Here is a 23,993-nt window from a genome sequence, read left to right as displayed (position 1 = left end):
CTAGTGCTAAGTTCCCCCAATTGTTCTTGAAACCTCCTCCTCTGTAATGTCTGCGTTTAAAGCTTCCAGTTCCTCCTCCATTAAGCTGGGTAATTGGGCTTGTCGTAACCACTCTGACTCGTCAGTCATGTCGTTATGTCCTGGCCCGTACAACTTTCTGTAATATTCTCCCTGCAGCTTATTAATTTCCTTGTGATCCGAAGTCACCCCCCCCACCCTTTGTTTTCAATTTAGAGATTACCGTCCTTTTTCTGTTATCCCTTGCTAAATTTGCCAATATCCTCCCCGCCTTATTACCAAATCTGTGAAGATCAGCTTCCTTATGTGACCAAAATAGTTGTTCCTTTTTTTTTTTTGCCCACTCGTCAAAATCTCTCTTGGCCGCCAACCACCTGTCTTTTGCCGTGATAGACCTGTTTGCCAGGTAGTTAGTATACGCTAGTCGTATTGCCTCGCTGTGGGAGTTGTAGTTCTCGTTCGTCTTCCGTTTGATCATGGCCGCATACCCCACAAAACGCCCTCTCAAGACCGCTTTCGCCGTTTCCCAGAATAATACTGTGGTCACCCTGTGTTCCTTGTTATCTTCTGAGAACTCTTCCCACCACTCTTTTATTATCTCGTGAAAATTGTCCTGTCTGAGGAGAAACGACTGGAATCTCCAAATAATGTCTGATACTCTTTTGAATTTCTCTTCAAGGCCCACTCTCACCGGACTGTGATCGGAGATCACCATACTCTCAATCATGCAGTTTTGTACACCATTCACAAGTTCCATAAACATCCAAATCTGATCTATACGTGACCAACTGTTATGCGGGTGAGAGAAGTGCGTATACTCTCTGTCGTGCGGGTGAGTTAGTCTCCAAATGTCTTTTAGGCCTACATCCTCTAATGAAACATCCCTATGGGCTGAACCCTTGTCCCCGGATCCCAACTCTCCCTCTCCCTTCCTTCTATCCTCCGCTGAGTCTGGCACTGCATTTAAAACCCCCGCCACTATAATGTTAGGTTCCTTGTCTGAAAGAATTATGGCTTTTATGGTGTCATGGAACTGGTTCTGTTGCGAGTTTGGACCATAAACATTATATATACGGAGTGTTCCCGCTGGACTAGTAATTGTTAAATGTTGCCATCTTCCTTGATCATCCTCATCATGAGCCACCACTTCGTGGCTGAGGTGTTTATTTATCAAAATCATTGTGCCCGTCTTCCTTCCTTGTGCCGCTGCCCCATATACTGATCCCACCCAGTATTTTTTCATGCGAACAAAAACCTTCCTTCCTCAAGTGGGTTTCTTGTAATAGAGCAATATCTGTTTTTAATCTTTTCAAGTGTCTTAGTATCATTGCTCGCTTGTTAGGTGATTTTAGGCCCTTAACATTCCACGTTGTTAGTTGCACCATGTTCGTCTAAGTGATTTCCTCTTGTCAATGCCGCCCTTCAGGACTCTGGCTACAGGGGAGACATGACTACCAACATTGCCCTCACAGATGGTTCCACCAGAATGACATTTCTTTTCCCCAACTTGTAAATAAATCCCTGAACAACACATGAAAAATATAAATCCTACAACTATAGAACAGGTTTTCCCTTTCAAGGGACTTTGGCTCTTTTCGCCATGCTAGTGACTTCCCTTCTTCCTAGCCAAAATATGTAGCTCCCTAATCCCCACCCTGATAAACAAGTTCTATGCTCTATCTCCTGAGTAAAACAGTAAAACACAACGACCTTAAGTATTATGCAAGGATTAAAACATGTTATATGTAATAGAACCTTAACGAGAGTTCATCAGCTGGATTAGTCCTGGTTTCGTGGGACCTTCCTGCCAAGCCGATCGGGTCCACTGTGTTTGAATCTTTAAAGCAATCCAGAGAGATAGAGAAGAAGAACAGAGAGAAGAAGAGGGAAAAAAAAAAAGATATATAGTTTCTCTTCCTCTTCTCTCCCTCAAACGTTTCTCATCTCCTTCCTCTCCTCCCTCCCTTTACCACCGAGAGTGGGAAAATCATTTAGTTCTCTCTCTGTCCTCTTCACGATGGCACACCCACTCGACTTGGCCTCCTTCCTTAATCAAGGGGAACAGATAACAACCAGTAGAAGTTAATTCAAGAGTCATCAAGTGTTCCGGTGGCTCTCAAGGGCACTGCTCCCTGGAACCCGGCCTAGGGCTAGGCTGGACTTCGGCTCCTTTCTCCGCTGTTCTCAGGTTGTGTTTGCCTGCTGGATTGTCCACCCTCTCTTCCTGATCCTGTAGGGGAACCTTTTCTGTAATTTCCTTCCCCATTAGATCTCCTCTCTTGTCCCTCTGTCCGGTTCTTGTCGTGCTCTGACATGAGGATGTTTTCCGCTTCCCTGTGGTCTTTGTAATATGAGAACGAACCATTGGAGTTCCTAACCTTTAGTATGGCCGGGTAAAGTAATTGGCATCTTACTCTTTTGTTTTTCAGGAATGTGCATATTTTGCTGAATTCCTTCCTCCTTTTAGATACATCAGCAGAGTAATCTCCAAAGAGGAGCAGTCTATTTCCTTGGTATTATAAGGGCCGTTTCCGGTCTCTAAAAGCCTTCAGTATTTACTCTTTGTGCTTGTAGTCGAGGTACTTGACTATCACCTGTCTGGCTCTTGGCAGGGATTTACTGCTTGAATTTTGTTTTTCTCCTTTGTTCACTTCATGCGGCCTCAATGGTCTAACTCTGCGGGCCCTTTCCACTCTAAATTTCTCTTTTATGCCCAACGCCTGTGGTAGCTCCACCTTGCAAATGCTGTCTAGCTGCCCCAATGATACCAATTCTGGCAGCCCCACAATGCGAAGGTTGTTTCGTCTCGACCTGTTTTCTAGGTCCTCTGCCTTGTCTTTCAGGTATTCATTAGATTTTACTAGCGTTGCTATTTGTTCTTGCATGGTCAGGATTGCCTCCTCAGAATTAGAAATTCTCTGCTCTGTTTCTGTCAGTCTATTTGAGTGGTCATTCAATTGCTTCTGCATGGCGGCTAGTGAGGTTTGTATGGCTGCCTCAATGGCTACTTTAATTTCCTTAGACAGATGAGATGCCACTTCTATTGCCAATTTTTTAGAATCCACATGGAACTCTTGTAATTGCTTATTTTGGCCAGCAGGTGGTGCTGTTTTCTTAGATCTTCTTGTTTGTGCTGAGCCTCTGCCTCCCTCCCCCGGTGTCTTGCAGAATTGTAGTGGCAATGAGCCTTGCTGCTTTTTGTTTCCTTTACTAGGGGTGCAAGAGGATGAGCTCATCCTGTGGTGGGGTTGTCCCAATCTGCTCTCCCTGCTCCGCTGGCCTGCATTCTCCTCCAGCCCTCCTGTTCCTCCATGTCCCCCTTCCATACCGCCATCTTCTTCCTCTCTCACCTCTCCCTCCATGTCTCCTTTCGTCTTCACACTGTGAGCCACCCTCTTCTGACCTCTGCATCCACCTTTCTCCAGCTCCGCCGTCCTCTGTCTCCTCAGCCACGTCCTCCTTTTCTCTCCCTCTCCGGCCCAGATCCATCGCGTCTCTCTCCTTCACCTCTGGCTCTGCCACCAGGAGGCTCGCCGGTGCCATGTTCATCTCTTCCTCTCCTCTCATATCTGCAGCGTCGACGCTCCTCTTGGGTCCCTCACCGTCGCTGGCGTTCCGTAGCAGGTACCGGTCCATCGCTGCTGACCTCCGCTTCCCCGCTGTATCACTCTCATCTCATCCTCTGGAGCGGGGGGGCTGCTTTCTGACTGATTTTCCAGGGGGTGGCGGGAGCTTCTCCTTTATGCCTCCACCTCAGCCAGGACCGGATCCGGAAGAGCTTAACTTTTTATTAACCCTAACATCTTGTTTGCTGTTGCAGCTGCTGCATAAAATGCCAAAAGTAAAAGAAAAAAGGATATTGAAAGAAAAAATAAAAATGCATAATAAATAAAAAGTGAATGAATACATATACAGTATATGGAAAAAGTGTAACACATATACATCAATATGATATTAATAAAGTTACTTTCCAACATACACACCACCATGATAAACCCAATTCAGTCCCACAATTTATGTAAGTAACATGGTGTGTGACATTTATAGGACCATGGAAATAATCGCCAACAAGCAAACCAACACCAAGGAAAAGAAGCGATCAGACTTCCTAGTATCAATTAGAGATATTTATTATATGCATAGATGTAAAGCACAGTGACAAGCATACAAAAAAGGTGCACAATCCGGTGTGAGCCACAGATTATATGGACAGGGAAGGAATGTATAGACAGAAAAAAACCCTCAACCAATGTCTCATAACAAGATTGAAAGATATAAATCCAGGGTGGGGTGCCATCCGGTGTCACGGTGAGACACTCTATTGGTAAGCAAATACAATACTTTACACTATCATTAATTCCATGTGTTATTGTCTCCTATGGAAGGTCTGACTAATGATTTAAACTGGATTGTAACCATCATATTAGATTTATATCTTTCAATCTTGTTATGAGACATTGGTTGAGGGTTTTTTTCTGTCTATACATTCCTTCCCTGTCCATATAATCTGTGGCTCACACCGGATTGTGTACCTTTTTTGTTTGCTTGTCACTGTGCTTTACATCTATGCATATAATAAATATCTCTAATTGATACTAGGAAGTCTGATCGCTTCTTTTCCTTGGTGTTGATCAATATGATATTGAATAAAGTACACACATTGTGAACAAAAATAATAAATAAAGATTCTCAAATGTTGTCTTTGCATAATTCAGAGGCACCAGATGTATCCAAAAACAGTGTAAATAGGAAGTTTACGGGTAAACATTTTTCCATTTCATTTGGAAAAAAAAAAAAAATTATAAATGAATGGCCGCAACACATCTTTAGCAAGTAGGGAGTAGCAGGGAATGCGTGTTCACTGATCTGTCAATGTAATTGCATTGCATCAATTTCCATTTCCCACATACCACTGAAGGCAGTAAGCATGCTAGAACAAAATGCTTACTGTATTTTTCATTTTATAAGACTCACCAGATTATAAAATGCACCGGATTATAAGATACATCACAAATTTAGAGAGAAAAAAAAGGAAAAAGAAACAAAATATGGGGTCCGTTTTATAATCCAGTGGTGTCTTACCAGAGGGGGGGGGGGCGGCAGCGGTGGTCACAGGATGCAGGGGCAGTGCTGGAGTAGGCGATCCTACGGGTGGTTCAGAGGGGGGCCCAGATACTCACAGCTGACTGCGGCGCTGCTCTGTCCTGGAGCTGCGGGCTCTGCTCTGCACTGGGGCTTGAAAGAAATAGAGGCCAGCATCAGCGCCTGCACTAATGAGAGCTTGAGCTGAGATCTCCATCTGCACATGCGCCAACTCTGGGCGCCATTATGTGAAGTACTCACCACTGTCGGCCGCACAGATGCCCACTGGCTTCACAGATGCCCGCTGCGCAAAGCCCTGCAGCCCCGGCACAGAGCAGTTCCCGTAGCACAGCGCACAGCATTTCCCCCTACCTCCTGTGAACCCTCTCCACCACCCCTCAGTAAGCTACATTCGGATTTTAAGACGCACCCCTCATTTTCCTCCCCCATTTTTGGGAGGAAAAGTGCGTCTTCTAATATGAAAAATACGGTATTTTCCGACTTCAGGTGTTACATGCATACATGATCTGTTGGAGGCTATGAGGACTGATGTTCAGGAAACACTGTAATAAACCAATGGTAAGCAAATATTTGGGAAGTGTAAAGGAAATTATTCATGGTTTTCTGAATATTTTAAAAATCTGAAAATTGTGATGTGCATTAATATTCAGCCCCCTTTAGTCTGATATACCTAAATAAAATTCTGATTGACTAGTTGCCTCCAGATGTCACCTAATTAGTAAATTGAGTCCATCTGTGTGTAATTGATTCTAAATATACCTACAGTTGTTATGTGAAGGCCTCGGAGGTTTGTATTAAACCCAAAGAACACACCAGCCAGGTCAGGGATAAAGTTGTGGAGAAGAGTAAAGCAGGGAGCCTGAGCTCTGAAAATATGGAGCACTGTTCAAGCCATCATCCAAAAATGAAAGGAGTATGGCACAACTGCAAACCTACCAAGACATAGCAGCCCACCTAACCTCACGTCCTAAGCAAGGGTCAGCACTTAAATTAAAGAAGCAGCCAAGAGGGCAATAGTCACTCTGGAGGAGCTGCAAAGATAAACAGCTCAGGTGGGGCATGTTATCGTCAGGAGACCACAAAACATCTTGCAAAAAAAACATAAAAAATGATGGAAGATAATGCACAAGAGTATTTGGAAACTTAGCTGGCTGCAATCCACTAACTGCACAAACGCAACTGGAAGTAGCAGTGGAGCATTCCTAACCAACCTAGATGCCTCTTCACCGCCGGAGAACTAACTAACCTCCAAAGATGAAATGAGGAATTCTGAGTTGCCTCAGAAAAGCCCCAAAGGGAATAGAGAAGCACCCAACATATAACGACGGTGATATAAGAAAAAACAACACACAGATAGAAAGTATAGGGTTAAGGAAAGTGAGGTCCTGCTAGCTAGATACAAAAAGGTAGGATAGATTTGCTGGTTGCAGCCAGTAAAAACCCTAAAAAAAATACCAACACCTGATAACCAAAAATTCCTTTAAAAGATCACACAATCTTTCCTCCTACTATATCAGGAACTCTTGTGCAAATACATGAGATACAAAGAATACAAACTCTAGATCAGACTGGGAGCAAAACTCCCTTTCTTGCTGGGAATAAATTGTCCTCCAAACCAAGTACAGGGAGAGCTCTTATTCACATGCAAGAAACAAAAAGGTGGATGAGAACTAATTAAATCTCAGATGGAAGAAACAAAAATACTTATCAGGCATAGCTGCAGACCAGGATGACATTGAAAGAAAACCGATGCAAAGGACCAAAAAAAACGCTGCAGAAATCATTCCTGGAGAATCCAAAAAGGAACATAAAAAATGCAAAAAACAGAACCTACAGGGAAAGGCAAAAACCTCAAAGCTGGTGGACAGAATTCAGGACATTTTCTCATGGAGCAGAAACAATTATCACTGGCAAAGGCTAGACAGAAACTGCCTTCCTTTATTCCCCCAGGCTGGACTCCATAAGCTTCCTGGAACAGCAGTCATCTCCTGCACCTGTCTGAGCAACAGTTGCAGAATCATACTCAGTACCAGCTCTAGCCACCAGAGGGAGCCCAGAAACACTCTCGGGAACAGTACCAGCTCTGATGATATTCACAACAGAGGAATCTGTCCACAGGGCAAATATTAGTTGTATACTCTACATATGTAGCCTTTATGGAAGAGTAGAAATAAGAAAGTAATTTTTGAACGCAAACCATAAGATGCTGAGTTTACTGTTTGCAAAAAGCTATGAAGGGAACATGGCTAACGTGTAAGAAGGTGCTAAATTCAGATGAGACCAATGCAGAACTTTTTTGTCTAAATGCAAAATACTATGTGTGGTGTAAAACTAACACTGCACATCACCATGAAAACACCATCCCCACTGTCACACATGGTGGAGGCAGTACCAAGCCGTGGGGATGCTTTTTTTTCAGCAGGGACAGGGAAGCTGCTCAGAATTTGAGAAAATGGATGGGGCTAAATACAGGGCAATCCTGGAGGAAAACTTGTTGGAGGCTACAAAAAACTTGAGACTAGGTCATAGGATCACTTTCTAGCAGGACAACAACCCTAAACACACTGCCAGTGCTACAATGGATGGTTTATATCCCAGCATATTCATGTGTGTGAACGGCCCAGTCACAGTCCAGACCTAAATCCCATTGAAAATCTGTGACAAGACAAGAATGGGGAAATATTTCAGCCTCTATATGTGCGATATTTGTAGAGACATCCCACCAAAAGACTTGCAGCAGGAATTATAGTGAAAGGTGGTCCTAACGAGTATTGAGTAAGACTCCTGGGGGACTAAATGCAAATGCACAATTTCAGATTTTGTATTTTTAAAACATTTTGAAAAACTTGTATAATTTCGTTTACACTTCACAAATACTTACTATTTTGTGTTGGTACATCACATAAATCCTAATAGAAAACTTTCAATTTGTGAGTGAAATTTGAAACAAAATGTAGAAAAATTTATGGGGTGTGAATACTTTTTCAAGGTGCTGTATATGGAAGAATTAAACATATATTTTGTGACAGTTATTGATGATTAATAAATTGTATTTATGATAAATCAAAGAAAAATAAAACAAATTGCATCATTTTCCTATTTTCCCCTCCATAACACTTCAAAGGATTAAAAAAAAAAAAAAAAGAAATAAAGGGATACTGGTTTTGTTACGGTATTATAGTAAATTAAAGACCTATCTGTCCCCAAAAAAGAAATACACATTTAGCCATAGTATGAAATAATTACAAAAAATAACCCTTGTTAAACACCACATTTGTGTTTCGTTTGCTGCCTCTGTTGTGTTTCTGTCATGGGCCCACAAAAATGTGATTCAGATGAAACCACAACAGATCTATTCATTAGAATGCAACAATTGGAGGTTGAATTCTTCAGATTTGTTTGGCTTTGTTTGACCTTTTTTTATTGGTTTCTGTTTTTTAAGCTGGAAACAAAAGTGCAGTGGACAGGCAGATAGCTTGTTGTCATCATTATGGAGAAAAAAAAAAGGAACTTTTCTTTGTGTGTTTGGGTTTTTTTTTTTAATAAAACTACAGTGGTACCTCGGTTTTCGTCGATAATCCGTCCGAAAACAATCGATGTTTCGGATTTCAATCATTTACATAGAAATCAATGTAAATCCAATTGATTCTTTTTCGACAGTCCAAAATACATCCCAAAAACGCATTTTATAGAGAATAAAGATGTTTAATAGTACAAATAATAACAAGTGGAGTAGCCTGAATATAAAAGACTAATCCTAATCTTTAAATGCTAACATTTAACATGGCATTTACAGATGCAGTACTGTACTGTATCATTGTTTGGAAAGGGAATCTATAGGCAAGTCACTATCTGAGGTCATTTCCCTTCCTGGTCTTTTGGCACTAGGACCAGGTTCAAAGTCAGTAGACCTATGACACACAAGAAAGCGATCTAAAGAAGTCTGTCTTTGCCATCTCTTTAAGATTTGCTTAAAATGGGGCAAGACATTATCATTAAACAAGTTGCAGATACGGCGTGCAACAGCTTTGTCGGGTGAGTTTTCTCCACAAACCCCTAAACCTTACTCCACATGGAGAACATGTCCTTAATCGCTGAAGAAGGCACATTTTCCCCTGTTTCCCTCTTCATCTGAAGCAACTTCTTCATCTACTGTCTGTTGCACTTTTAGTTGAAGGTCTAGCAGCTCTTCAGTGGTGAGTTCTTCACTGTGGTAATCCACTAACTCTTCCACATCCTCACCATTCACCTCCAAACCCATGGATGCCCCAAATCAACAACTGACTGCACCACATGTGTAGAGCAATCAGAGAAAGGCTCAAACCCTTCAAAATCTCTCTCAGGCCAGTTTCAGACGTCCGTGTTTAATCAGGTACCAGTCACACGTATGGTTATGGTCACACGTGTGTCATACGTGTGACATCTGTGTTTGCATAGGTGTGACACGTACCTGGTAAAACACGTGTTTCTGCAATGAAAAGATGTTCTATATTTCCCTGTATCGAGTGATGCGGTCTACGACTCTGCTGCCTCCCGCTCCTAACCCCCGCTCATTATTTTCATTAATTATTCACAGCAGTGAGCAGCTGGGAGCAGGGGCATCGCGGGGACAGCGCCGGACAGCACAGCCTAGGACATCGCCGGTGACAGGTGAGTATACAGCAGTTTGTGCAGTGACATCCAGGGGGTCATCGGAGTTCCCAATGAACTCTCATGAACCCCTGGAAGTCACCATCGTGACACTCGCTGTAACACAGTTTTCGCAGGGGTGTCATCAGGAGGTCATCAGAGTTCATTGAGAAATCCGATGACCTCCTGGACGTCCCTGCACACACACTGCTGGCACGATACTCCCCTGTCTCTAGCAATGTCCCCAGCGATGCTGTCCCCGGCGGTGCTGTATCCAGTGCTGTCACCGCGATGCCCCTGCTCCCAGCGGATCACTGCGGTGAATAATCAATGAAAATAATGAGGGGGTCAGGAGCGAAAGGCAGCAGAGCCGGAGACAGCATCGCTGGATACAGGTAAATATAGGAAATCTTTTTATTTAAAAACCCGTGTTTTCTCCGGTCTGTGTCACACTGATGTCACACGGATCACATCAGTGTGCGGTCCGTGTGACACCAGTGCTGCCAGAGAGAAAACGGACACGTCTCCGTGTGAAGTAGCGGGGCCACACGGTCCGTGTGAAAACACGGCTGTGTGAGTACACAATAGAGTAACATGGGTACGTGTGACATCCGTGTTAAAATGTATGTCACACGTACCTAAAACACGGATGTCTGAAACCAGCCTCAAGAACACATCTTGGACATCATTTCGTACAAGCACATGTCAAGATCCTGGATGTCACTCCCTGCCAAGTCTTATTTATGAGGCTAATGCAGTTGAGAATGTTAAAATGTTTTTTCCAGAACTCTCTTAAGAACAATTCTGTATCTTATGTCACCTCAAAGCACCTTTGAAACATTTCTTTTGTGTACAGTTTCTTGAAATTTGAAATGACATTCTGGTCCATGGGCTGGATGAGAGGTTTGGTATTAGGGGGCAAGAACCGTGATGAAACTGAACTCATCCAACAATGTGTCTTCCAAACCAGGAGGATGTGCAGGAGCATTGTCCATTAGCAGGAGGCACTTAAGGGGCAACTGATTATCCTGGAGGTATTTTTTTCACACTTGGGTCAAACACTTAATTCATCCACTCAATGAAAATTAAGGCCACGTGTCAACAAGCGACATCGCTAGCGACATCGCTGCTGAGTCACGTTTTTTGTGACGCAACAGCGATCTTGCTAGCGATGTCGCTGTGTGTGACATCCAGCAATGACCTGGCCCCTGCTGTGAGGTCGCCGGTCGTTGCTGAATGTCCTGGACGATAACTGAGACAAATTTTCCAGCGAAAAAATTGCCGAAATCCGAAACCGGTGATAACCGATGTCAACGAAAACTGAGGTATTACTGTATGCTGACATTTCAGTTTTTCTGTGAAGGTTTGTTTGCCTGCATCCCACCCTCCCTAAATGTGATCTTTCTGTTTAGATTATTGGAAATGCATATATTTACATAACAAAATCTAAGCAGTTAATTATATATTTCAGTTGCACTCTATCTGTTGCTTAATCTTGCTGAAGATACTCGCACCGAACTGAAGATGAGAAACAAGAATATTGTCTACATGCTGGTAAAAGCACTTAACAGAGATAATTTTGAACTCCTTATCCTTGTTGTATCCTTTCTTAAGAAGCTCAGTATCTTTCTGGAAAACAAGAATGACATGGTAAATCAAATACAACAAAAAAAGTGTTTTTGAAATTGGCTCCATATAATACCCCTTAATCCTTAGCGATGGTGTTAGATGGCATTACAAAATGAGCTGTCCTGTGTGTACATGAAGATAACACTATTTCTGTCCATTATATGAATTGTATTCTGCTTTTTCCTTTGTGCCACTTTCAGGTCCCATCTCTAATTTTCAATTGTCTCTGAGCTGGTGGGTGGAGAGTACTTTCTTATGATGTGTCCCATACTATCAGGGAAATGGCATCCCTTCTAATTTGAGTGACTATAAATGTTAATCACTTACAGCTAAGTTCCCACTGTGCTTCATCAAATAGAAGTTTTATTTGTGAATTTTCTCCATAGAGTTTAATAATTTGTCAGAACTCTGTATATGCACTTTTATTGTATGTTACTAGTAAAAACACTTGTTATCATCACATGATTTCATCAATAAGTTGAAACGCCTGCCTGGATCAACAGACTCAGATGGGATGTAATGGACAGGCTAGAGGGAAGCCACTCACCAAGCAGGACCCCCAGAACCCTGAAACCCTTTAACCCCTATACAGGGATTTGGAATTACACAGGGCCCTGGAGATCACTACCTGTGGAAGGCTGCAGTCCGATGAGAGTAGTCGTCAGGCAGGGTCAAACCAGGAATAGCAGAACAGGGATAGAATCGGCAGACAAGGACGTAATCAGAAAACGTAGCAGCGGTCAATTCCGGATCGGGCAGCGACGTACAAAAACAGCAGACAGAAGGGTAGTCAGAAAACACGCAGAGGTCAGCACACAGGAATCACAAAACAGAATCGGGCGGATCAGGAGCCAGGAAATCAGAACTATCTCTGGCAGAGGTCAGCAGACAGGAGGGGAACTAAAAAGGGTGTGGTGTCTTCCCATTGGCTGTAGCTGAACGCTGGCAACTTTAGCTGGAAGACACACGCCACCCACAGTCAGCCAGTGGTACTGCAGATCCCAAGATAACCCAGCCCAGTGGATGATCGGAGCCTGCACCCACCGGTGCTGCTGGCATCGACTCCTCTCCCATCACCAGCACCATCCACGGCAGGAACACGGCATCGCCTGGCGATTGGAGCAGAAGTCGCTGGAGCGGACTCCGGTGGTGACGTAACATAAGTGTTATCAAATCTAGAAATTCAGTAAATAGGAAGTTTCCAACACAAAGAACGGTAATTAAAAAAAAAAACAAACAAATCTTAGGCACTAACACACTATTCAGATATCTATGAAATGCAAAAAGAATGACCCATGTGTGGCACCCCTGAGGCTTCAGGCGCCGCAGGGTACTTCCCTGGACTCAGGATAAGTAGTACTTATTCTGGGTCCAGGGAAGGTCGGTACCGGTTTCCACTTACACATACATGCAGTAACACTGGATTGCTCTCCACAATGGGGACCGGGCCAGGGTCAGATCACAGTAGGGCGTCACTACAGCGGTGTGTTTACAGGACGCCACCGCACCAGGGACTTCCCGATCCACTGGAACCGGGGACTCACTGTCAGGAAGAACAAACCACTAGGGGGAGTGAGGAACAGACAGTGGGAAGAGCAGGTTGACCTAGTGAGAGTAGTGAACCAGCCGATGGCAGCAGCTGGGGGCAACAGCTCAGAACACACACAATTACAACAAGAGAGAACAGCTTCAGACACAGAGCAGAGCGGACGTACCGCAGGCAGCTCTGTGGGCCAAGACGTTTAACACAGTCGCTGGGGAGAAGCAGGCGGCTGCTTCCACAGGACTGGCGCTGTTGGGATACAGAATCCTAGGGCAGATATACTTCACGTTATCTATCAACCCTGCAAAGGTCGCGGGGAACGTCCCAACGAGTCTTCAGCCAAGTAGCATACAGGATCTGGGGTTGAGGACTGGCCCCACAACAGAACCACGCTATCAGTATGCAGAACAGGACACTTTGCTGACACCAGGATACCCAAGTGCTTCACGCCACTGGGGTCTGATACTTAGCCTGTGACTCCTCTCCTCCTTTGATGCGCTGACACACACACCGGGCTTGACCTTTCACGGATCCAGAATCGGCTGGAGCCTATTGTGGCAGAGATCGGTACTCTGGGGCAGTTCTTGAACTACCTGTGAGTAAAAAGACCTGGAACCTCAGCCCCTGTCTCTGCCTTTCCTTTACCGGCGCCGGCGCTCAGCGCTTCGGCACCTACACGGACTACCACCACCCCCCGGCCTCCATCATCCTCCCTGGGGTAATCCCGCTCCCCCTGTGGGGAGCGACACCATCCCGGCTGCACGCAACATCTGCCCCTGTGAGAGACCTTGCAGTGTCTGCCACCATCTCTGGCCACATACCACAGGTGGCGTCATGATCATCTAATAGACTTTCCTAACCTCCAACTACCTCCCTCCACCCTCCTTTCTGTACGCCTCGGGGTAACGGAACCGGGCCAGGCCACCCCATGACATTGCAGAAGATCTGGACCCCGGCCCGGCAACGAGTAGGTTAAAACACCTTCCCCGTGAGGTGCTACACATGCACTTAACTGTTTCCTTGCAGCTGGATTCTTACCCATTTAAATGTTGACTATTCCCCTATTACAATTGTGGGGCATCTATACTTGGTGCGGTACTGGCACTTTTTGGTATCACTATCCATGCATTTATACTGTTTTATCTCATCTTTACTATTGGTACACTTAATAAAGATTGATATTCTTGCACAATTTAAACTCCACTTTGTTCTCTTGCTTCATCCTTTTATGTGCAATACAGTCTGCAGAAAGACCATGATGCACGGACTGGCCACGGGTTCTCCTGACCTGAACTTGACAACTTTATACAGTGGGGAAAATAAGAATTTGATACACTGCTGATTTTGTAAGTTTTCCTAACTACAATGAATGGAATGGTCTGTAATTTTTATCGTAGGTACACGTCAACTGTGACAGACAGGATAAAAAAAATCCAGAAAATCACATTGCATGATTTTTAAATAATGAGTTTTAATTTATTGTATAAAATATGTATTTGATACAGTAAACAAACAGAACTTAATATTTGGTACAAAAACCTTTGTTTGCAATTACAGAGGTCAGACATTTCCTGTACTTCTTGACCAAGTTTGCACACACTGCAGTAGGGATTTTGGCCCACTCTTCCATATAGATCTTCTTCAGATCTGTCAACTTTCGGGGCTGTCAGTAGGCAACATTGAGTTTCAGCTCCAGGACCTTAAAAAGCTTCTTACAGAGCCACTCCTTAGTTGTCCTGGTTGTATTTTTCAAGTCATTGTCATGCTGGAAGACCCATCTTCAATGCTCTTACTGAGGGAAGGAGGTTGTTGGGCAAAATCTCACAATACATGACCCCATCCATCCTCCCTTCAATACAGTGAAGTTATCCTGTCCCCCTTGCAGAGAAGCACCCCCAGAGTATGATGTTTTCACCCACCTGCTTCACGCTCAGGACGGTTTTCTTGAGGTTGTACTCCTCCTTCTTCTTGCTCCAAACACGGTGAGTGCAGTTGATATCAAAAAGTTCTATTTTGGTCTCATCTAACTACATCACCTTCTCCCATGCCTCCTCTTGATCATCCAGATGGTCATTGGTGAACTTCAAACGAGCCTGGACATGTGCTGATATGAGCAGTGGGAACTCGCGTGCCCTGCAGGATTTTAATCCATGATGGTGTAGTGTGTTACAAACAGTAATCTTTGAGACTGTGGTCCCAGCTCTCTACAGGTCATTGATCAGATCCTCCCTTGCAGTTCTGGGCTGATTCCTAACGTACCTCAGAATTATTTTTACCCCACAAGGCAAGATCTTGCATGGAGCCCCAGACCAAATAAGATTGTCAGTCATCTTGTGCTTCCTCAATTTTCTAATAATTGTGCCAATAGTTGTTGCCTTCTCACCAAGCTGCTTGTCTATTACCCTGTAGCCCATCCCAGCCTTGTGCAGATCTACAATTTTGTCCCTGGTGTCCTTAGATAGCTGTTTCGTCTTGGCCATGGTGGAGAGTTTGGAGTGCGCTTGATTGTGTGGACAGGTGTTTTAAACAGGTAACAAGTTCAAACAGGTGCAATTAATAAAGGTAATAAGTGCAGAGTATAAGGGCTTCTTAAAGAAAAAATTACCGGTCTGTGAGAGCCAACATTTTTACTGGTTTGCAGGTCATAAAATACTTATTTCATACAATAAAATGAAAAATTATTTAAAACTTACACTGTGATTTTCTGGACTTTTTTTTTTTTTTTTTTGGTGTGGGAGGGAATTCTGTGTTAGAGTTGAAGTGTACCTTTGATAAAAATTAGACCTCTTCATTCTTCGTAGGTGGGAAAACTTGCAAAATCGGAAGTACATCACATACTTATTTTCCCCACTGTAGGGCGATCAGCAGACCCGCAGCCAGTCCACGCATCTTGATTCACACAAGAACTGTGTTTTGGGAACATCTGAATGACTCATGTAAAAAAGAATTGGTGCAGCAATGATGAAAACTATCAAACTCATCATGGGAACTCAGCCTTGTAGACCTGACTGTAATATTTAACCCCTTTCCATGCCACAGTGTAACTGTGCTTTTTGGTGAGAACTAACTACCCACTCCATGACCTACAGATATGTTACAGAATTTTTTTTAAATTCTCAAATTAGTTTTGAGATCTTTTCTTTCAGTATATTTTAAGCCAAAGTAATTTACTTGTCTCCTATGCCGTGATGTCTTATCTATTTTCTTAATTTTTGTTTAGGCAGAAATGGAGATTATTGAAAAACTATGTAAAATGGTGCCTTGTGTGCACGAAGATTTACTGAATATAACTCTACGACTCCTCCTAAACCTCTCCTTTGATACCGGCTTGAGAAACAAGATGGTGCAAGTTGGCCTTCTCCCGAAGCTTACAGTACTTCTAGGTACAGTTTTGTTGAGGGTATTTTTATCTTGTCTTTTTTCTTGTCTGTTTCACACAGCCTCATGTCATGTTTCTATATTTGAACTTTTAGTGCTAAGATGACTTATATTCCACAAAAAAAACTACACCAATCAGGCTTAACATTACGCAACTGACAGTTATATTGAATAACATTTCCATTCTTTGTACAGTAGTCAAAAGGTGTGATGTATATGGCAGCAGTCATTATTTTAGGGTCCATGTTATTTCTCATATACCCCTGAGGTGCCTACATATTAGGAACATCCCAGTTTAAAATGCGCACCGCTTAAACTTTCTAACTACGCTTTTGAGTAATTTAATTCTTTTGGTGCGTCACAGGAATTAATGCAAAGTAGAATGAAAAAAATAAAAATTACCTTTTTTTTTTTTTTTCCTCTAAAATGTCCTTTTATGACCACATTTTTAATTTTCACAAGGAATAAGGGAAGCAATTGGGAGGGATTTTTCTCCAACTAAGACAATAACATATATGTCGTTACACAAAACTGGCTGGGATGAGAAGGACCGCTATTTGGCTTTTGGAGCATAGATTTTACTGGAATAGTTTGCAGGTGCGATGTTGAGTTTGCAATAACGCTTAGGTGCCAGGAGTGCAGAAACCACAAAAAAAATTACCAAACTTTGAAATGACAACCCTCAAGAAATTAATCTAAAGGTGTAGGGAGCATTTAGACCCCACAGATGCTTGTTAATTAATTATTTTGTTGGGGGGTTTTTTTGAACTGGTAAGTGAAAATGAAAAATTATATTCTTTAAAAATACTTTAATATAAATCACAGTTTTGGCCAAAAGTGTTGGCACCCTTGAAATTCTTCCAGGAAATTAAATATTTCTCCCAGAACATTATTGAAATTACATGTTTTGTTATACATATGTTTATTCCTTTGTGTGTATTGGAACAACACAAAAATCTGAGAAAAAAAGGTAAATTGGACATAGTTTCACACAAAACCCCCAAAATGTATGGGACAAAATTGTTGGCACCTTCCACTTAATATTTGGTTATGCACTTTAGAATAAATTACCGTATTTTTCGGACTATAAGACGCATCGGACTATAAGACGCACCCTTGTTTTAGAGGAGGAAAAAATAGAAAAAAAATAAAATTAAAGTAAAAGAATGTGGTCACGACACACTGTTATTTTACTGCTGACAGTGTTACTGAGGTAATAATATCCCCAAATTCTGTCCTCATATCCTCCATTCTGGGTACCTTCCAGGTATATATGACCCCATCGTGGAATATGTATGTTCCCCCATCATTATATCTGTGATTCTTCAATCGGGTGTGTGTGTGTGTGTGTGTGTGTGTTTGTGTGTGTGTGTGTATATATATAATATAGTTATATAGTTATATAGTTATATAGTGTGTGTGTGTATAGTTATATAGTGTGTGTGTGTGTGTGTGTATATATATATATATATATATATATATATATATATATATATATAGTTATATATACATACAGATAGGGACTCTAGATTGTGAGCCCCAATGGTGACAGTATTGCCAATGTATGTAAAGCGCTGTGGAATTAACAGCGCTATATAAATTAATAAAATTATTATTAGTATTATTATTATATAGTGTGCGTATATAGTTATATAGTGTGTGTGTGTGTGTATAGTTATATAGTGTGTGTGTGTATATAGTTATATAGTGTGTGTGTAAAAAAAAAAATATATATATATATATATATATATATATATATATATGATCTAACCCCATCCAGGTGTACAGTAATGCCTATACTATATTATTTATTGCCTTACTTTTACTGATGTGATGCTCACCATGCTTCAGTTTGGTCATGGCATTACAAACAAAGTCTCCCATATCTCAAGGACCTGCAGTGATGTAATGAAGAGGCAGGGCACTGTGCTGTTCTGTGCTGCTCTGGCCCACCCCTCTGCATTACATCACTGTAGGTCCTTGTCATCTACAGAAGACTGTTTCTAGTGCAGAGGCAGCAGGAGCAAAGTGAAAGTAATTTGAGCCCTCAGCACAGAGACTGTGGGCTGTGCTGTGAAGGTATGCCGTGCTCTGCCCCGGACACTGCAGTGATCTGCACTTCCTCCGGGGCAGACAGACATGACTGCAGCGGCACCTAAACAGAGGACACACAGTCTCCCCAGCAGCTGCAGGAAGCCGGCGTCTGGAGCTCCCACGTGTGACCGCTGTTTACATTAAACAAGTATTCGTTAGCTGCTCCTCACCCCCGCTGATTGCAGAGAGAGGTGGGCGGGGATCAGTTAATGAATATTCGTTTACTTTAAGCAGCGGTCACACGTGGTTTTTCCACCCGCCGTCATCCTGCAGCAGCGACCCTCCCTGCCTCCTGTGATCCCACTGCATAGCGCTGACACCCCACAGCTCCCTACCCCGCAGCTTCAGACCATAAGACGCACCCCACACTTTCCTCCCAAATTTGGAGGGAAAAAAGTGCGTCTTATGGTCCGAAAAATACGGTACTATAACCATCAACAACCTTCTTATACTTCTCAACTGGAATTTTGGACCACTCTTCCTTTGCATATTGGCTTCAGGTCTCTCATATTTGAATGGTATCGTCTCCTAACAGCAGTCGTAAGATCTCTTCACAGATGTTCAATGGGATTTAGATCTGGACTCATTTCTGTCAACTTCAGAACTCTCTAGTGCTTTGTTTTCATCCATTTCTTGGTGCTTCTTGAAGTAGGTTTGGGGTCATTAGCCTGATGGAAGACCCAAGACCTAGGATGCATAACCAGCTTTTTGACACTGAACACTACATTGTGACCCAAAATCCTTATGTAATCTTCAGATTTTATGACCCCTGCTTGCACACAGTCAAGTCACCTAGTGCCCAAGGCAGACAAACCACCTCAAAACACTTTCAAGTCTCCACTTTATTTGACTGTAGGTACGGTGTTGTTTTCTTTGTAGGCCTCATTCTGTTTCCAGTAATCATTAGAATGCTGTGCTTTATCAAAAAACCTCTATCTTGGTCTTTTCTGTTCACAAGATGCTTTCTCTGAAGAATTTTGACTTATTCACATACGTTTTAGCAAACTTCAGTCTAGCTTTTTTATGTCTCTGTGTCAGCAGTGAGGTCCTCCTGGGTCCTTCATTTCATTCAAATGTCGATGGATAGTTTATGCTGAAACTGATGCACCCTGAGCCTGCAGAACAGCCTGAATTTCTTTGGAACTTGACTGAGGCTGCTTATCCATCATCCAGACTTTCTAGTGTTGCAATTTTTCATCAGTTTCTCTCTGCTGTCCACATTCAGGGAGATAAGTTAGTCAAAGTAGGGAGGGACTCCGGCACAAAACGTCCATACAGACAAAAATTTGTGAGGATTAAAAAATCATCTTTAATTCATAGTAGATAAAATACATGGTGAGGATAAAATGTCCCATGATTATCATATCATAGGAAATTTTATCCTCACCATGTATTTTATCTACTATGAATTCAAGATGATTTTTTAATCCTCACAAATTTTTGTCTGTTTGGACATTTTGTGCCGGAGGCCCTCCCTACTTTGATTGTCTACAGTCTCCCTTATCTACTGAGCAACGTCCTGGAGTCTCCATCCAGCTGAATTTGTAAGAAACTGGTGAGCTAAAACCTTTTTTTTTTTTTTTTTCTCACAGATTGGTTACAGTGCCATGGATTGTAAACCTCTTGCTTTGTTGTGCACTGTGGACAAAGGAACATCAAGCTCTCTGGAGATATTCATGTTTTTAAAAATATTTGTTTCTCAAGTCCTCAGACAGTCCTCTTCTCCTCTTTCTGTTCTCCTGCTTAGTGTGGTACATATAGACACACATTGCAAAGACTGAATCAACTTTTCCCATTTTTATCTGGTTTCTCATATTGCCCATACCTGTTGCTTGCCACAGATGAGTTTGAACAAGTATCACATGCTTGAACCAAAATTCTACAATCTTGGAAAGGTGTCAACAATTTTGTCCAGCCCTTTTTTTTGGGGGGGGTTGTGTGAAATTGTCAAATTTGCCATATTTTTGCTGAATTTTTTTATTGCTCCAATAGACACAGTGGAAGTAAACATGTGTATAACAAAATGTGTAATTACAACAATATTCCGGGTCAAGTACTTCATATCCTGGAACAATTCAAGGGTGCAAACACTTTCTGAATGAATGAATGATCTTGTGTGTGTGTGTGTGTGTGTGTATATATATATATATATATATATATATATATATATATATATATATATATATGTGTGGTGAGGTGTGTTTGGGGTCATTGTCCTGTTGAAAAATAAATGATGGTCCATCTAAACGCAAACCAGATCGAATAGCATGCCGCTGCAAGATGCTGTGGTAGCCATGCTGTGGTAGTATGGTTTCAATTTTGAATAAATCCCCAACAGTGTCACCAGCAAAGCAGCCCCACACTGTCACACCTCCTCCTCCATGCTTCACGGTGGGAACCAGGCATGTGGAGTCCATCCGTTAACCTTTTCTACAAAGACACGGTGGTTGGATCCAAAGATCTCAAATTTGGACTCATCAGACCAAAGCACAGATTTCCACTGGTCTAATGTCCATTCCTATGTCATATGAAAAAGTTTGGGCACCCCTATTAATGTTAACCTTTTTTCTTTATAACAATTTTGGTTTTTGAAACAGCTATTTCAGTTTCATTTATCTAATAACTGATGGACTGAGTAATATTTCTGGATTGAAATGAGGTTTATTGTACTAACAGAAAATGTGCAATCCGCATTTAAACAAAATTTGACCGGTGCAAAAGTATGGGCACCTCAACATAAAAGTGACATTATGTTAAAAAATATACTCTTAAATATATTTTTCTTCAAATACGTAAAAGCGCATGAAAGAAAGGACTTCAAAAATGTAAAAAATAAATGTATTTATCTATTTAAAAAAATGGTTGCCAGGGTTCAGTTACAGAAAGGAAAAATAATATACTTCGTTAGCTTACGTAAAAGAGTTCATTTAGTCCATATTGATCAATAGAAAATCTTCATCCATCTCTCCTTGGATTCTGAATGGCATAGCAGGGGTGATTATCCCCCTAGGCTGGACAGCATGTGTTCATCTTGCAGCCTCTGAGCCTTCTGGGACACCTGACAACGTGCAGGAGCGACCAGTAGCCCCCTCCATCATGTGTTATATGACAACTGTTCAATCCATATAGGGAAATCACTGCTGGACGCATGTCACATGGTGTAATCTCTAGAAGCTTCCAAAAGAATATATATATATATATATACATCCTTCCATATCAGCACTTATGTAAATTCAATATGGATATTTTAATATTTATTCCTTATAAGAACTTTATTAATAAACTATGCCCTCCAACATAAACAGAACTGTGAACATATATGTCCTACTATAAAATGTTTGATAACTAGATGTATTAATTTTAATGTTTTTACAATTCCCCCTTGAAGCGGGTGAAATTATTAATTATTATTAATGAAACCCCGAAAATTAATTAATACATCATTAAAATAACAAATCTTCTTTCCTTATTTGGCGATAATGGATTAATATCAATAATAATGATTAATAATAATTAATCTGCATTATTCATGTTGTAAGTTCAATAATATAATAATGTGGATTCATGTTATGATAGGCCGTGACTGATCAATCATATAAAAATATATAACTATACTTCGCTAGACCTAAAAAGAAATGCAAAAAACAAATCCGGTCACCATATGATGTCCTCTGAGTTGATGTCTTCTTATCTCTGATGTAATCTGGCATAAACACAGTCTCTTAGAAATAAATCCTTTGATAAAAAATGAACGGTTACCAATTTAAACAGTCCCGTATTGTGTTTATCATCGTTAGATCAAGTCCATAAACTTTATTCTTTATTACAAAGTCCATAGCCAATGTTGATAAACCGCAGTTCATGAGTGTAGAAGAATAGCAGAAGTCTTTGATGTCTGTGCAGTGTAATTTACATTAGTCACCTTTATCCTCTGCGCTGCCTGTTGTCAAATCCTGGAACAGATGTTAAGACGTTCTTGGTCAGCACGACAGGGGTTAACTTTAACACGTCATTGCTCTTCTTAGTAACTGTAGTGAGGTCTTAATGCACAGACCATGTGTCATTGTCCATCCTGGAACCATAGGATCACTGTGTTTCTGAGGTGCAAACACGGTAAGTGTATTTTGTATGTAACACAGTCTTATTTGAGACGTTACCTTTTGGACCTTTTTGCAGAATCCCTTTTAACTTTAGGAAAATTATAAAGTCTTTTTATCTTCTGTAATCTTGATTGAAGACTTCATTCCCTAATCTAGATACCAAATATGGCAATAACTATCACTAATACATGTCACAGCGTATCATAACTCTAATACTATAATACCATGTCATTATTATTATCGTAGAAGTATTAATTTAATTGATACTTAGAATGATAAAATAATACTGCATAATGGTATAGACAATAGTATTCTCATGTAATAACCTTTTTTTGTCATTGGTGTATTACCCTTCCAAACCCATAGGTGGCAATGTGTTGAATGTAACCAAAACATAATATAAAATATGAAATAATATAATGTGTACCTATAACATGTATCATATTATAAATATGAAAGGCAACAATGTAGCTTATTTAGTTAGATCATTTGTAAAATTATAAACCAAAACAAATAACCTTTTAGAAAAGACTGGATGATTCCATCAAAACACAATACCCATTATAAATTATTATTGATTAAAAATATAATATTAATATTATTTGTAAATATAGGAAGGTAAACCTAGATGTACCTCGATCTTCCATCTTTATTACTCTAATTTAATTTAGTTGATTTGTCTATTATTTATTAAATAACCTACTATATAAGAAAATGTGTAACTATAAGTAATATTTCATCCTTATTGTGTTAACATATTAATATAAACATAATGTACTACTAGGAAGTAAACAATTGTATATATTGATGAAGGAAGTATCTTTTCTTCAAAAAAATGGAACTTTTCCCTTTTTATATGATTCATATTTAATAAAGTAATATTCTTATATTAGATATTACTTAACTAAATATTGAAGTGTTTTCTCAATTGAGATATTTAAAATTTGAAGGAAAAATAAAAATTGTAGAATTAAAATTTTGATTAAAAATGTGTATATTAAATAATAATTAATATAAAAAATAGGAATAAGAGGAAAAATGGAAATCGGAATAAAGATAAAAATTGAAATAAAAATAAGGCCTTCTATGTATATAACACCTATGTCTTTAATAATACATAACCTTAATGTTACCAGTATTTTATAGGATTTCCATACCTATCACATCAGTAACCTATAAAAATAATTAAGTCATGTAACCTTGCAAATAATACTCTTCTCTTAGTATATAAACGCATTATGATATACTTCAAATATATTTTTTATTCCCAATTCTTCCCTTATGCTTGAAATATTAATTATTAAAGTATCCTGTAAACACATATATTTATCAAATATAAATGTGTGATTGAGACCAAACCTTTCCCTTTCAATATCATGAAATATGATATTATAAAAATTAATATGTCAAGATTAAATTAAATTAAAATTTATGTTATATATCTTCAAGACCATATAATAAATATTACTTTCATATTTAAAAAGAAAAATGATTACCAA

General features: G+C 40.7%; 1 protein-coding gene across 1 annotated transcript in view; it reads left to right on the top strand.

Annotated features, from left to right (window-relative positions):
* Positions 1-23,993, top strand: part of KIFAP3 (kinesin associated protein 3) — a 347,223-nt gene that overhangs the window by 166,123 nt on the left and 157,107 nt on the right. The window contains exons 9-10 of the mRNA XM_075322100.1: positions 11,222-11,400; positions 16,143-16,305. Of these exons, the coding sequence (XP_075178215.1) occupies positions 11,222-11,400; positions 16,143-16,305 (342 nt within the window). The remainder of the gene's footprint in view (positions 1-11,221; positions 11,401-16,142; positions 16,306-23,993) is intronic.

Source organism: Anomaloglossus baeobatrachus, chromosome 8 (assembly GCF_048569485.1).
Source record: "Anomaloglossus baeobatrachus isolate aAnoBae1 chromosome 8, aAnoBae1.hap1, whole genome shotgun sequence".
Classification (NCBI taxonomy): Eukaryota; Metazoa; Chordata; class Amphibia; order Anura; family Aromobatidae; genus Anomaloglossus; species Anomaloglossus baeobatrachus.
Note: the sequence above shows the minus strand (reverse complement) of the source record. Positions and strands in the feature narration are given on the sequence as shown.